Source organism: Gymnoscopelus microlampas (genome assembly GCF_963454915.1).
Source record: "Gymnoscopelus microlampas genome assembly, chromosome: 20".
Classification (NCBI taxonomy): domain Eukaryota; kingdom Metazoa; phylum Chordata; class Actinopteri; order Myctophiformes; family Myctophidae; genus Gymnoscopelus; species Gymnoscopelus microlampas.
Genome location: NC_139957.1, coordinates 13,399,688 through 13,414,260, shown reverse-complemented (window position 1 = coordinate 13,414,260; position 14,573 = coordinate 13,399,688). Strand labels below are relative to the sequence as shown.

The following is a 14,573-nucleotide window of genomic DNA, read 5'->3' as shown; positions in this document are numbered from 1 at the left end:
CATATATATATATAAAACATTAAAAATAAATGTCAACGATATATTGCTTGTAGCCTATGCATAATATAGACATGATGTAGATTCCACCGCTTTTTATTTATTTTCCATCTCAGCCAAAGTGTCACGTAATAATGAAAATCGGCTATGATGCCTTAATGAAACTGCGGAGGGACTGACTGCATCAGTGTCCGTGTCGCGGTATTAATTTGTAAAGCCTACTGTAGGCTACTGTATATTGATCACACGAACGGCACACACAACAGCCTAATAAATATTACCATCTGATGAGGAAAAATAAAGTGGATGAAAGCTGTGTCCAGAACCATTCCCCATTCCGACGTAGGACAGTGATATCCAAAATGAACTAATTTAATCAATAAGCTCTGGTCCATAATCGGATAGAAGCGTTCCACTTGTATGCCCTGGATTTATTTTCAACATCATATTTAGGTGCGCAATGTTCATTTGAAAATGCTTATAATATCCTTTCCACGTTTTATTAGCCTTTTATTTGGTAATGGGGTTAAACCTTGTAAACTTCTTTATTCTCATTACACATGAGAGCATTTATTACGTGATCCGCTTCCAGACAGAACAGTAAGTTGTCAAGGCGATGCGACACCGCATCTGTTATCTTAGACGAGAGACGGCAGAGTTGAACTGCATCAGCGTTGCCAGATGTTGTGAGAGAAATAAGCAACCAGGTCTAGGAAAACAAGCCCAAAAGAAGCAACTGGCACTTAGGCCATTATAAGCACTTTAATTAAACCGTTGTGAGCTTGTAGATCTGCTATTTATTTTTTATATCGTGTAATAAAATTTGGAAGATTTGGAAGATTTTTTAAACATTCTGACAACACAAATCTGCCTCCAGCTGGCACAAAACATTTTCAGATGGGGCTTATAGATATATTAGCATACATATTAACTTGGGGTATATAATATAAAAATATTTGAGAACCACCGGTTAAAACAATTAAACAATTGTGAAACAAGCCCAAATAACCAACTACACTTTAGAAACAAGCCCCAAAAACCTCATCCCACAGCTACCAATATTTACAAGCAACTTTACAGAAAAATAAGCCCAAATTCGCTTATAATGAGCGGACATGGCAACACTGTTTAGCACGGTTCAGCCCGGTGACGTTGAAGTTGGATGCTGTTGGATGCAGCCTTCCAGAGAGTAATCATCACACCTGGTCATACGCACTGGTCATACGCACGTCTCTGTCATATACGACACCCCTTTTGAATTGCACGTTCGTTTGTGAGTACCAAAAATACGACCTCCTTTAGGAACTTCATTTACACCATATTTAGGACCCTCGTTATGAATCGGGGCCAATGAGAGGATTTTTGACATGGCGACCGCAAAAAACAAAGAAAAGATGAAATGTTGTTCAGTCAGACTCATTTCGATTTATTTTCCCACAATTCCCAATGCAAAGCATTACCACTGCAAGTTTTAACAGCTATGATCACGTCAGATGAGATCATGTTCCCCCAGGCAGACATCTTAATAATATCCTGTAGTGTGTGATGCGCCATTATTATTATTATTATTACTACAGAACTCGTAGTGTGTGCACCCGCTTTCAAAATCAGCTAGGATTTTAAAACTCCTGTAGTGTGAGTGCAGATCTACACTCACCTTGAGGTTCTGTCCATCGAAAGGCAGCGAGCCACTGACGAGCGTGTAAAGGATGACTCCCAGACTCCAGACGTCCACCTCTGGCCCATCGTATTTCTTACCCTGGAACAGCTCTGGGGCGGCGTAGGGAGGGGAACCACAGAATGTGTCCAACTTATTTCCCATAGTGAATTCGTTACTGAAGCCAAAGTCTGCTATCTTTATGTTCATGTCTGCGTCCAGCAGCAGGTTCTCTGCCTGGAGACACACAGAGGAGGTCAAGGTTACATTAAATAGTGTACATGAGATTACACTTCAATTCATCTCAGAGGGAAATCGTAGTGTTACAGCAGCATACTATAGGTAATTCAACAGTACTGTCAACTATGCCATTCCATGTTTCAAGAAACATAATATAACAATCTCACAGGTAACAAAAGCCAGAACAAATATGTTGATAATGCGTTCACACATGGTGGGGACACGCTATGAATTGGTCTCTGTGTGTTTGTTCATTTGTCAACTAATAACGTTGACCACTAGCAGGGCAGTATGGCTAAAATCAATACAATCAATTCAATAAGTTGTGTTATAAATAATTTTATGTCAAACGATTGATTGATTTCTTCAGTAAGTAGCTGTGCAATAAGTGGAATAATTAACAGCGAGGCGGTCTTTATTGAGAAATAAACATTTTCAGGGTGATTCAAGATCACCCTGCATCACCCTGTCGGGGTTTATATCTCAGTAATGACCACCTAGCTTATTCATTATCCTATAAATATACTTAAGCAATGAAATATATTGCAGTGCGTAGGAGGGTTGCTGCATTATTGGTGGAGGACACATGCTTACTTAAACACTTAAACAATGCTTGTTTAAAATGGGCCACATTTTGCAGTGCATCCTATAAAAGTCCTTGAGCAAGATACTGCTTGTTCACTGTACTGATCTAGATTAGAACCATCATCAGCTAAAAGTCTCATATTATGTCAACACAAAATCCTCAGTGTTAACTTGAACTCCAGCATCCATTTTCTGAGGGGAACATTTGCCAAAAATGGCAGATCTACAAGCTATACAAGATCTACAAGTTCACAATGTGTCGTGCCACGTTGAGAGCTTAAAAGGATTTTGCTATGATGGAGTCAGGTTCCAGAAGCATCCTCAGTGACGTCGTCACGTGGACCTCAGTGATGTCGTCACGTGGACGTCACTGACGAAGTCACGTGGAGCTGCTTGAGAACAACAAAGTGCCCGACAAGCCTGAGCCGCTGTACTGTTAAAATTTTAACTATGTTCCATTTCCACTTCTCCTTTTCCCATGTGACCAGGACACACGCACACACACACACAAGGACTCTCGCACACAGAAGCACAAATGTATAGGAACACACACACAAAAGCACAGACATACACACACATACAAAATACACAGTGTACACAGTAATATCCAGAGCGGTCATTTCATTCCAAAAGTATAAAAATGGATTCTTATGGGTCCGTTGCTTTCAGACTCTAGGTTTTACTGTGAACAGTGAGTACACATGCTACTCTCAAATCTTTGGCTCATGTTTCTTTCATGTATGTGTGTGTGTGTGTGTGTGTGTGTGTGTGTGTGTGTGTGTGTGTGTGTGTGTGTGTGTGTGTGTGTGTGTGTGTGTGTGTGTGTGTTCGCTCACACAGAGAAGGAAACAGGCTTTGGACAAGCAGCTGCCGGCAAATGGAGATATATATACTGTACAGATTCTCCACCACTACTCCCACTGACGTGGAGGCCCCTAACCCACAGAGGCCCAGATAAAAATACTGGGACCATCAATATTAATATGCAGAGAAGCTTGGTGTGTACCGCTGGTACCATTAAAACGACAATAGCTGGTGTGGGAGAGAGCAGGGGGAAACATGTGAGCAGGTGAAAAGGAAAGAGGATCCACTTACGCCCTTACACGTGTGACTCACAAACGCCACCCCCGCCCACCAGCGCCCCTCCAGCTCCACCAGTGGGCTTTATGGAGGTTTATTATAGCGGTTAATACCCGAGAGGTCATCCTTCACTGTGATTATGAGTCAGATAGTGACGCAAAAAAAAGGTATAATGCAGAGCCTTGTGCCATCGGTGCACAGTAAAATCCTCAGCGTTTATCAAACAAACCCTTACGGGTCCATGTGGTTCCATTTGTACACTTTCGGGAGTTACAAATGGATACGACACTGTGGGTTTTATTGTGCGGCATCTAAGTATTATCATTATCACAGTGAGGAACGTCTGCAAGGCTGTCGCTAAGCAGGCATTCATACCGACTGGAGACTCTTCATTGCTAGCAGGATTTGTCGGATTGTCTGTCTATCGTATCGCTTTCTGACGCAAGGGGAAATATTTTGTTTTCTAGTGTCATATGTGATCAGGGTCAAATGTATACAGGAAACAGACAGACAGACATATATATATTGCATATATATATATAGTTGCTGTCGGGTAGAAACCAGCTAACTCCATTATGGAGCTTTTGCATTTTTTTCCATAAATCACAAAATCAGTGCTATTGAACACCCTTTACGTCTGTGTTGGTAAAAAACATATTGAACCAATGAAAAGTATTAAAAAGCGCTTCTGACAAAACCAGCTAACTCCATTGGATCCTCAAACTTTCTGCTAAACCAGCTAACTCCATCAAAGGGGGGTGGAGTTAGCTGTTTTTTCTGACTCCAGGCTCCACCCCCTTTTGACCTCCAACCTCACTGTGAGCTTGGTCTATTCAGCCGTTCTTATCAATGATGAACAAAAGCTCTTAACTCCACTTTTTGTTTTGTTTTTTTCATTTCCTGAAAAATGAACATTTTGGAGTTAGCTGGTTTCTGCAGACAGCAGAGATATATATATATTAATTTGTGATCAAAACGGCAGTGTTCAGAGAGGGTATGACCACCGTTGACGCGCACAGCTGCCCACTCAAGTTACTTAGTGTGTGGAAGCAGAATGGCAAAGCTCACATGTGCTTTGAGGGTCCACTGAGAATTTAATATAAAATGTCTTTGTATTTTTCTTGTTTGGTTTTCTTCTTGGGGTAGTATTATAGATGTTACCCTCTTGCCTTAGTATCGACAACATTACTTCTGCCAAAAAAAAACACATTTTTTTATAATAATAATAAATAGCCGATATATTTCATTGCTTAAGCTCGCAACTTGTTGCATCGCTGATCCATTTCCAAAAACTATTTAGAAATTTTCACCCATGACATTCCTGAAATAGGGACACCAAGGTTAAAGTGATTAATCAAAGTACAGTCAGTGGAGAGTCTTCTACTCACCTTAAGGTCTCTGTGAACAATGTGCTTCTGGTGGCAGTACTGCACTGCTGATACAATCTGGACAAACAACACAAAGACAAACACACAGAGGAGACGGTTAGTCTAATGTCTCCCACTCTGTACACATTGACAAAGGATCAAGTGATGGTACAGTAGGTTAACAGTTGTAGTCAAGACAGAGAGAGGGTAGATAAGAGCACTGGCAAAATACTAGGGCTGGGATTAGTATATCACTGTCGGACAAAAGATAAATCTCCATATTTCATCTTGTGCTTTTTCATACATTAATGCCCTAATTTATCCTTTGTTGTATGAGAGTAGTGAAAATAGTCAAGCTCACAATGTGTCATGATGCAACAAAGTCTTTCCCTAAAATGACATGCCCAAAACAGGGATGCCAGGTAGAAAGTAGTTAAGTCTGTCTGTCGTTTTTATTAATATTTAACCAACAAAAAGTATTACCAAGAACTTGTGACTAAATAATAACTACATAGGTGTTCAGATGCAGAGGGTAAGCTTTGCGTACCATGTTGACGCCAAAGGAATGCGGACCTCGTCGACTCAATGCACAATTCTGACATCAAGGTTAGGCACAGTTCTCTTTGTTAAGGTTAGGGTAAGCTTCATTTTATTTTATCTCACCTGCACAAATGAGCAATTTATTTTAGTTTTAAATAGACTTATTCCTGAGTTTTCTATCACTTTAGTTCTTCTTTATAGTGATTCAACTAAACTAAGTCAGAGGGTTATAGGTCACTTCTCCTTGTACAACAGTTACCAGTGTGTGGTGGTGGTGTGGTTTCAGACACAGATTGATGAGGCATTAAGGGAACCGTTTCAGAAGGTTGTCACATGTCACAACTTTGTGTGATGACTTCAGCACATTTACACTCATCTGACTCATCTTTACATTCACCTTTCAGTTTCAATTTTTATCATTTTGTTGGTGAGGTTTTTCGTTTGCTTTTTTTTTATCTCTCCCAACCAAATTAGTGCTACGCGTGACAAGACATAGATTAAGTGATGCGGAAGTGGTTTAGTTTGGACATTTTTCATTACTCAGGATGTCAGTGGTGACAGAGCTGTTCTCAGGTCAGGTCTCTGGGCTGTCTGGAGAGAACAACCACAAGGCAGAACAGAGGGATGAAACCAGAGCACTGCAGGGGAAAATACTGGGTACCTGTCTAAATTTAGCCCTGGCCTCTTTTTCCTTCATCCTTCCATGGGCGACCAGGTAGTCGAACACCTCTCCTGCAAGACAGAGAAAAAGAGTAGAGAGAAGAGAGAGAAAAGGGGACGATAATTAGAGGAACAGGCAGAAGAACAGAGAGGCAATAAAAGTGAGAGAATGGATGTAAGGGGGAGAGAGGAAACTTTTCACACTTAACATGTACAAACCCCAAACATTATAATAACTTTATCGACCTCAACTTCCCAAAGCAGCAACCCAACACATGGTGTTTCCTGACTGCACTGAGGTACTGCAGTACAAGAACTTACAACTGAGGGAGTTAGCGTCTTGCTCAAAGACACAGTATGGATGGTGACAGGGGTGGAAATTCAACCTGAGACCTTCTATTTACAGGGCAGTCTCTCTACCAAATAGACCAGGGGTTTTCAAACTTTTTAATGTCATGGATCCTCAAATTGACTTTCATTAGGCCGTGGATCCCCATATCAAGTGATTCTGTCCTAGGGACATTGATATGAAAAGACTAAGCAAGCTGGCCACCCAGAGAAAACACATGATATCCCTTCTCATGTGTTGGATTAGAACCCAGGACCTAATGATTCCCTCTATGCAACATTTGAACTTATTGGCAGTGAAGCTGTGTTGGTCTTGAGAGAGAAGCTAATAATGCTGCTTATTCTAAACATGACTCCCAACATCAGACTGTTTACTTCCCTCAGCCTACTCTGTCTCTCGCCTTCAAGCTCATACATCCCCTCCAGCCCAAACGTGACTCTACTCTCTTGTGTGCTAACGGAAGCAGAGTGGTTGAAGTGTGGGGGTGCTTGCGGCTCTGTGTTAAGTGTGTCTTTTGTGCGCGTGTGTGTACACTTTTTACGTGTGTCTGTGCATGTATCGATGCCTTTGTGTGAAGTCCGTCAAGTGCGTGTCAAGTGGCGTGTCAAATGGCGATGATGGTTGAGAAGTGTGTGTAAATTGTGCATCGAGTATGTGCTAAGAGTGTGACGTGTGTGCAGGCATGCGTGCTTAAGTGAGACTTATGATAACGTGTATTTGTGTGTGTAGCTACATGTTTCTTGTGTATTCAGAAATAACATGAGGAAAACAGGCAACCAGCCCTGCTGGCTCTGTGCTGACGAATCACAGCCTCTCAACATTCCCGCTGGCTGGGTGCTGACCAATCACAGCCTCTCAACAGTCTTGCTGGCTGTGTGCTGACCAATCACAACCTAAACAGTCCTGCCCTGCTGTGTGCTGCAGATCTGTAGGATGGAACCGCTTTCGGTTTCTGAAGCAGAAGACAGAGCCATCCCTGCTCGCTAACACTAAATCCCTAAAAGACACACTCTCCACATCCAACCTGTGTCTCACAGCTCACAGGCCACTGTGGAGGAGCTGCGTTGACATAGGGATATAACTAGGAATGGAGAATCATAAAAACAGAGCAAAATGTGTTGGTTAATCCTGTGGGTGACAATTCGCTTTAGCTTCACCCGTTTAGCGTTTTGGGGGAGGAACTAGGGTTAAGTGTCTTGCTCAGGGATACTTTGGCACATAGACCTGGGCCGGTCACGAGGTGAACCGGTGACCTTCTATGCAGGATGCAACTACCTTAAGGGTCATCATTGACAGATAGTATGTGTGGGAACTGGCCTAATGACCAAGTTGGGGATAAAATTTTAAATGGTAAAAAGTCTGACAAATAAAATAAGAGCTAAAATCCCTATTACAGATTAATAGGAAAATAGCACATACCAGAACAAAAATAACTAGAAAAAGTGCTCCTCGGAGCACAACTCTCCGCCAGAAGACTTGTGTTGGTTCGAAGGTCGCGAAGGTCGCTATCCCTCTTGTATATGTAAGTGTCCTATCCATCCTGTCTGGGTAAGTGTCCTCTTCCGTTCATTCTGTGTAAGTGTCCTATCCCTCCTGTCCTATCCGTCCTGTCTATGTAAGTGTCATATCCCTCCTGTCTATATAAGTGTCCTATCTGTCCTATCTGTCCAATAAGACAGATAGGAACAATTGGACCGCGACTACTTGACTACTTCCGGTTCGAAGGTCTGGGAGTGAGCTAGTGGCCGGATTTTCGGTATTGGAATCTGGCTTATCACAGTGACACATGTATTTATAGGTCGCTATCCCTCTTGTATATGTAAGTGTCCTATCCAACCTGTCTGGGTAAGTGTCCTCTTCCGTTCTGTCTGTGTGAGTGTCCTATCCCTCCTGTCTGTATAAGTGTCCTATGTCATATCCCTCCTGTCTATATAAATGTCCTATCTGTCCTATCTGCCAATTATGTATCAGCCATGCAGCCATTTCATGGTTCCCGTCTTACCTCACTCTGACAGTGGCAGAGACACTGTCAGAGTGATGCCATGTATATATAGGCCCGGTGGCGTCACTAGCCAATCAGATCACAGTATTTCACGTGTCACGTGAGGCTTGACCAATCGGTGTGTCATGTTTAGAAAGTGAAAACGCAGTGATAACAATACTCTCCTGGCGGAGAGTAATAATTAGATGTTAGAAATAATTTAGAAGTAAAAGAAAGACCAAAATAGGTCAGATGAAAAAGACAGTTATAGTTGAGAGAAAAGTAACAACAGGAATGGATGTGGATGTGGGTTTTACATCAGTATTGTCACTGTATAAATGCACTAGTGCTATTCGTTACAGTTACTTGGAGGCCAGTCTATGACGTCAGTCATCTCCATATTTGGGCATGAAGCGAGACACACACACACACAGAGATTCATGGAATTTATAGATATAAGACAGATCAGGTCAGGGTGTTTGTGACTGTCACTCACCTCCACTGGCATACTCCATCACCAAGTACAACGTCCTCTCTGTCTCAATCACCTCAAACAGTTTGACTGAGAGAGACAGACAGACAGACAGACAGACAGACAGACAGCAAGTGATGTAGAGAGATAAAGAAAGGCAGATTCAATTACATCTCAAGGCAGTGATCAATGTTTGACATTTACATTGATCTACAACATTGTATAACAGTAATGACTTCATGAACATGAATACCTAAAAAATGTTAAACGGGAAAGAACAGATTTGTCAGAGGACACTTAGGATGGAAAGAGAGCGAAAGATTCTTGCTGTGTTTTATTAGAGAGACAGAGACAAAAGTAAAAGATCACCCCTGTTTCGGTGCGTGTCTCAGGGAACAGCGTTTACTATGTAGTGTTCACCATCAGAAACCTGCTCCCTCTTTACAGAATTTTCAACTGATCTAAAATGCTTAACTCCTAGTTCGTTGTATGACGGTGTCACGCGCTACTGTCCGACATGTATTGAGCTTGTAGATCGGCTATTTTCGGCACGCGACACTCGTACCACAAAGTATAAATCGGGCTAAGGACTGCATGATGAGCAGCTGAACACTGCTAAATATAGACCAGGTAGAGAGAGAGAGAAAGAGGGAGGGAGAGTGAGAAAGAGATAGAGGGACAGAAGGAGAGAGAAGATAGACATTTTGGGAAGGAGAGAAAGAAAATGAGTGAAAGTGCGAGAAGGACAGAGAGAGAAACATGTTGACCATCGGCCCAGTAATTATATTTCTGCAGAGGAAACCATGGTACGTTGGATGGAATTTAAAAGTAATTATCAGGGAATCCCTTCACACCAAACGCACCCTCTAGTCGGGTCTGATCTGCCTAGGCGCCATGGGATCATGACAAGTGCATGCGTTTTTATGCACTGTGTTGTGTGTGTTTGTTGTGCTTGTGTTATGGGTTCATGTGTCTATGTTAATGTGTTGCAATCAAATGTACAGTATGTGCGTGATTATGTGCGTGCATGCATGCAAATGTCATCCACTTACCTATATTGGGGTGATTCAAGATCTTCATTATTCTAACTTCTCTGAAAAGCTGAAAGAAGGGGAAAAAAACAGATTAATAACTTACTGATTGGGATATTGGCCTCATGATGCTGTGTTTTTCTCAGGATGACACCACTACAGGAGATAATTTTACATTTCTTGCATCATTCTGTTTTTCTTCCATTCTGTGCAACTCTTCTGATGATTTCCCAGAGATAGTCAAAATAAAGCACATCTACTGACAATGTGCCATTGACTTATGTGCCCGTTTCAATGGATTTAACGCTCAACTGAGTCTCATTCCAAAACCTCATATCTGCCATTTTGCACAACCGACACTTGCTCTTACAAAACCAAGACATGAAGGTAAGAGTGTGTTGGTATTATAAAATATTCAGTGTCGTGTGTTAATGGTGTGTAGACCCACATGTCATTCCTTCCTGACCTACAAAATGTCACCTGAAGACTTCTCTCTTATGACTCTCCTACACCGTCTTACTCTCAGCTGTCCTACTGTCCGTCTCCCCCACAGCTGTCCTACTGTCTCTCCCCTACACCATTTCCCTCTCAGCTGTTCTACTGTCTGTCTTTCCTGCACCGTCTCCCCCTCAGCTGTCCTATTGTCTGTCTCCTATACTGTCTGCCTCTCAGCTTTCATTCCGTCTCTCTTACAGTCTCCCTCTCCATGTGTCTCTCTCCCAAACTACCTCTCAGCTTTTCTACTGTCTGTCTCTCCGTCTCCTTCTCAGCTTTCCTTTTGTTTGTCTCTCCTACACAATCTCCTCTACCTCCACCTCCTACGAACCTTCCTACCATCTATGAACTGCCCACTCTCTTTTAAAAACATACAGTGAAGAATTTCAAGTAGCAACCACCCACCACAAGGGAAATGAATGTTTTACAGCAAACCCTGTTCTGAAAAGAGAGAGCAGTTGCTTGTCACATCGTTGTTGTGACCACCTGGTGATGTGAATAAAGTTTTAAAGTGTGCTAGCTGTTACATCCCGCCAAGAGTGCAGAGTAATCAGTAGGCCAGCGGTGGGGTCCCATTAAAGTCCAGACAGGCCGATCTGTCAGGGCCAAAATACTGTCTTTTGTCTTCTGGCCCAACTGGGAACGAAAGGAACTAAGTGCTACTTAATATTGATCCGGTTAACTACAGCCAGCTCGCTGGTTCGTTCGTTCACTCTCCATGTGTCCTTCCCTGCCTCCTCCACTCTCTATCTCTACCTCTCCATCTGCCTCCATCTGATCCCTCTTCATTTCTCCATCTCAGCATCTTTACAATTCCCTCTAATTCTCGCTCCCTCTCTTACCATCTTTACCCCCCCCCCCCCCATCACCACTCTACACTGCTTTTCCTTCCCCCATCTCCATAAAAATATAAAAGGCATCAATCTTTTATGGAGTGAGAATAGGGGCTGATGCTACTTGCGTGCTTGTTGGCTTTCTGATGGTCTGCAGCTGCAGAACACGGACAGATAGACAAACGGATATTTCGATATAGAAAAAGCCTGCCACGTGATGAAATACACAGAAGTGCTTTATAATAAAACATGTTAGACAGCCTCATATCAAATAATATCAAACTGTCCCTTTTTTCTTCCAAACTATTGTTTATTGCATTTGATCTTTGCACGACATTGTAGACAATACTCTGTGTGAGTAAAAGTTAACAACTGTTTTCTGTTAACCAACTTGAATATTTTCCCCAAAAAGGTGAAAACAACTGAATTCACATTAAGATGAATTTCTAGGAATTTAAATTCATTGTGTCAGCTCAGCTCCACCAAATGTGTTGGGAGTCCCACCTCCATCCAGTGGCAGTGATTCTATACATATCAGGCTGTGACCCCCCAAAATAATCACATTTGAACTAAGGAACCCCCACCCTGATAAGCACTTGGAATGTAGGAGTTGAGGCATTACATTTTGTTTGACTCAGTTCCACAGATAAATAAATAGTTAAAATAGCAGATCTACAAGCTCACAACGCCTCGCAAGCTTGTAGATCGGCTAATTTCAAAATGCTTGCCTCTTTCTTATATTATTTGACAATTTGGCCAATGTTTGACCAGTTTTTATAGTATAGCTTGTTGATTACTTTTGATCCAGTAATGGTCTTTTTCTTTTGGTATTAAAAAGGTCTTAAAAGTACATAAATTGTCATCTGAGGACCCACAAGTTGAGAACCACTGCTATACATGACCACGTGCTTTTTGGACACTCTTAGAGGACTTTTTTCTTACTTCTAATGTGCACAGCTCTGAACTATGATTAATAGACTATATGCTTTTTCATCAATCCGAGATAAAAAAAATGTCCATACTGAGAAATGCAGATATGTATACTCTACTGGGAGTAGATATGATTTATGCACAATGTTTCATACATAACGGCTCTTGGAGTAAACAGCCTTCAGTCACGCCTTACCACCAGAACCTGTATTCCTTTGTCACGTGTCATCCTCTCTACCCTCTCTCTGTGCTTGTGACCGCCTGCGTCTGATAAATTATAAATGCACTATATGTTTAAGGATGCCGTCCCGTCTAACCCCTGACCCCATTTCTAGGACTAGACCACAGTGCTGAGGGCTAACAAATGAGATTGGACAAATGGAAGTTATTCGATAATTGGGAAAAGGTCTTGGGTATATACAAGCAATTGAAGGTAAGGGCTACGCCCACCACTACTAAGAACTAGATTACAGACCCTAAAATGGTGATAAAACATTAAAAATAAGAACCAAATTCATGAAATGAAGATTAAAAGGTAGGGTAAGTGATTTACTTTGTTTAAAATAAGTGTTAAATAGCTCTATATTCTGATAGTACTCATTGCTATAGAGTGTTCAGTAAAAGGAGTCTCCCATGTCTCTCCAGCTCTTTATTAATCAGAAAACGCATTTTCAGTGCTCTCTCCTGATTGGCTAAAATGTTGTCTTGCCACCTACCTGAAAATGTACTTATATTCTGTTTACTAAGGAGCTGGAGAGACTGTGACGAACAAACGCTCTGTAGCAATGATTACTATCAGAATATGGCCTACTTTAACCTTTTAACAAAAAAAAAAAGAATTACCCAAAAATATCACTTACCCTAAGATCATTAAATGATACACTGCTTTGTACTTAAGCAAATCAATAAATAAAAAAAACTCTAGGATCAATAATGTTTGTCAGTCATACTGTACGTTACATTTAAAAAGCATTTAAATGCAATGATTCACTTCAGAAACCCAGCTCCATGTGTCAACTATGACAGTTCATCTACCATCATCAGCAAGACAGTGTCTGGTTAATTAAAGGGTTAATTAAAATAGCCATCATCGTCAGGGGCCTTTGATGTAATCAACCTTTGAGCGATACCATGGTAACAAATGGGGCCAGGACTGTCTGCTTACTCAGGAGGAGGAGGGGGGAGGAAGAAAAAGAAGAGGAGGAGATGTTTTAGCCTGAGATTGAGGTCTACCTCACTGTCATTACCCTGCGCCTGTACTACAGCTCTGCCCATCATTATAATCTAAATACTCTCCCTGCTGTTAGAGAAAGTATAGAGGAATAAATCGCAGCTTGTTTTGACTGTGACAGTGGAAGCCCTATCATTGCTGCTTAACCAGGACAGGACAGTTTCATCTTTGTCCTCTCTGTGTTCTTTGAGGGGAAATCCATTGTGGATACTAGTATTGAGGAACAGTCTAAGTTATGGGGTCGCTTGGCACTAGGGTTCGACTTGAAAAAAATAAATAAAAATGAGTGTGTATGTGTGTGGGGGGGGGGGGGGGGGGGGGCATTTTCTTAACCCCTATATACTTTTTCATGTGATAAATTGATCTACGGGCTGAGGCTTCCACCTTCATGAGGCGAGGCGTTGTGAGGTTAGATCTGCTATTTACACTATTTTTGAATTTTAAAACAAAATGGAAAAATGTGGATAAGAATGGCATTTTTTTTATTTACTCATTACTAGACAGTCTACATATTTCAATAAGGAAGTTAATGTTTTTAATTCAGTCTGACCAAAAGCAGGGACAAAACATATCCCCACCGGCCATAAAAAAATAATGACCAGAAGGGGGATATCAAAAGCAGTAGGGTGGATTCCCTCCGCCCCCATGGCTCCCCGTAAATCAAACCCTGCTTGGCACCATCACTACCATGGCAGCAACCTTAGTTGCAAATATTAGAGAGGACGGCTTGCTTGCTTGAAGTACTACTAGATAGGTGGGATTAATTGTATTAAGAGGATTCAGATGGTGTAAATACATCATCTTAAATTCCCAATTCATTATACAAACTGTCCGCAGTTATTGTAGTGTCCCTGTATGGTGTCCCTGGCCTGGGCTGTCTACCCACCTGACACACCAGTTCAAGAACACAATCAAACAACACCAATAACTGGCAAATACCAAGACCTGATGCCTGCTTTTTTTTTTATGTTGAAACTTTCAGCTCCATCCGAGTGGAAAAACACAGGATGAGTGATTCACCAACACAACTGTCAGGAGGCCAAGGATGTGAATTGACGCTACGGGGGAGCAGTGATGAAACCATCCTAGTCATATCACTGCAGTGAAACACAGATCTCCAACACG

At 41.7% G+C, this 14,573-nt stretch overlaps 1 protein-coding gene across 10 annotated transcripts in view; it reads right to left on the bottom strand.

Annotated features, from left to right (window-relative positions):
* Positions 1–14,573, bottom strand: part of mark3a (MAP/microtubule affinity-regulating kinase 3a) — a 47,444-nt gene that overhangs the window by 20,928 nt on the left and 11,943 nt on the right. For all 10 annotated transcript variants that reach the window (XR_014599753.1, XR_014599754.1, XM_084043924.1 and 7 more), the window contains exons 4-8: positions 9,981–10,029; positions 8,953–9,018; positions 6,128–6,198; positions 4,948–5,004; positions 1,655–1,891 (exon numbers count right to left, since the gene is read on the bottom strand). Coding sequence is in view for 8 of the 10 variants with exons in the window: in XM_084043924.1 (XP_083900050.1) it covers positions 1,655–1,891; positions 4,948–5,004; positions 6,128–6,198; positions 8,953–9,018; positions 9,981–10,029 (480 nt within the window). In the remaining 2 variants the exon portion in view is untranslated. The remainder of the gene's footprint in view (positions 1–1,654; positions 1,892–4,947; positions 5,005–6,127; positions 6,199–8,952; positions 9,019–9,980; positions 10,030–14,573) is intronic.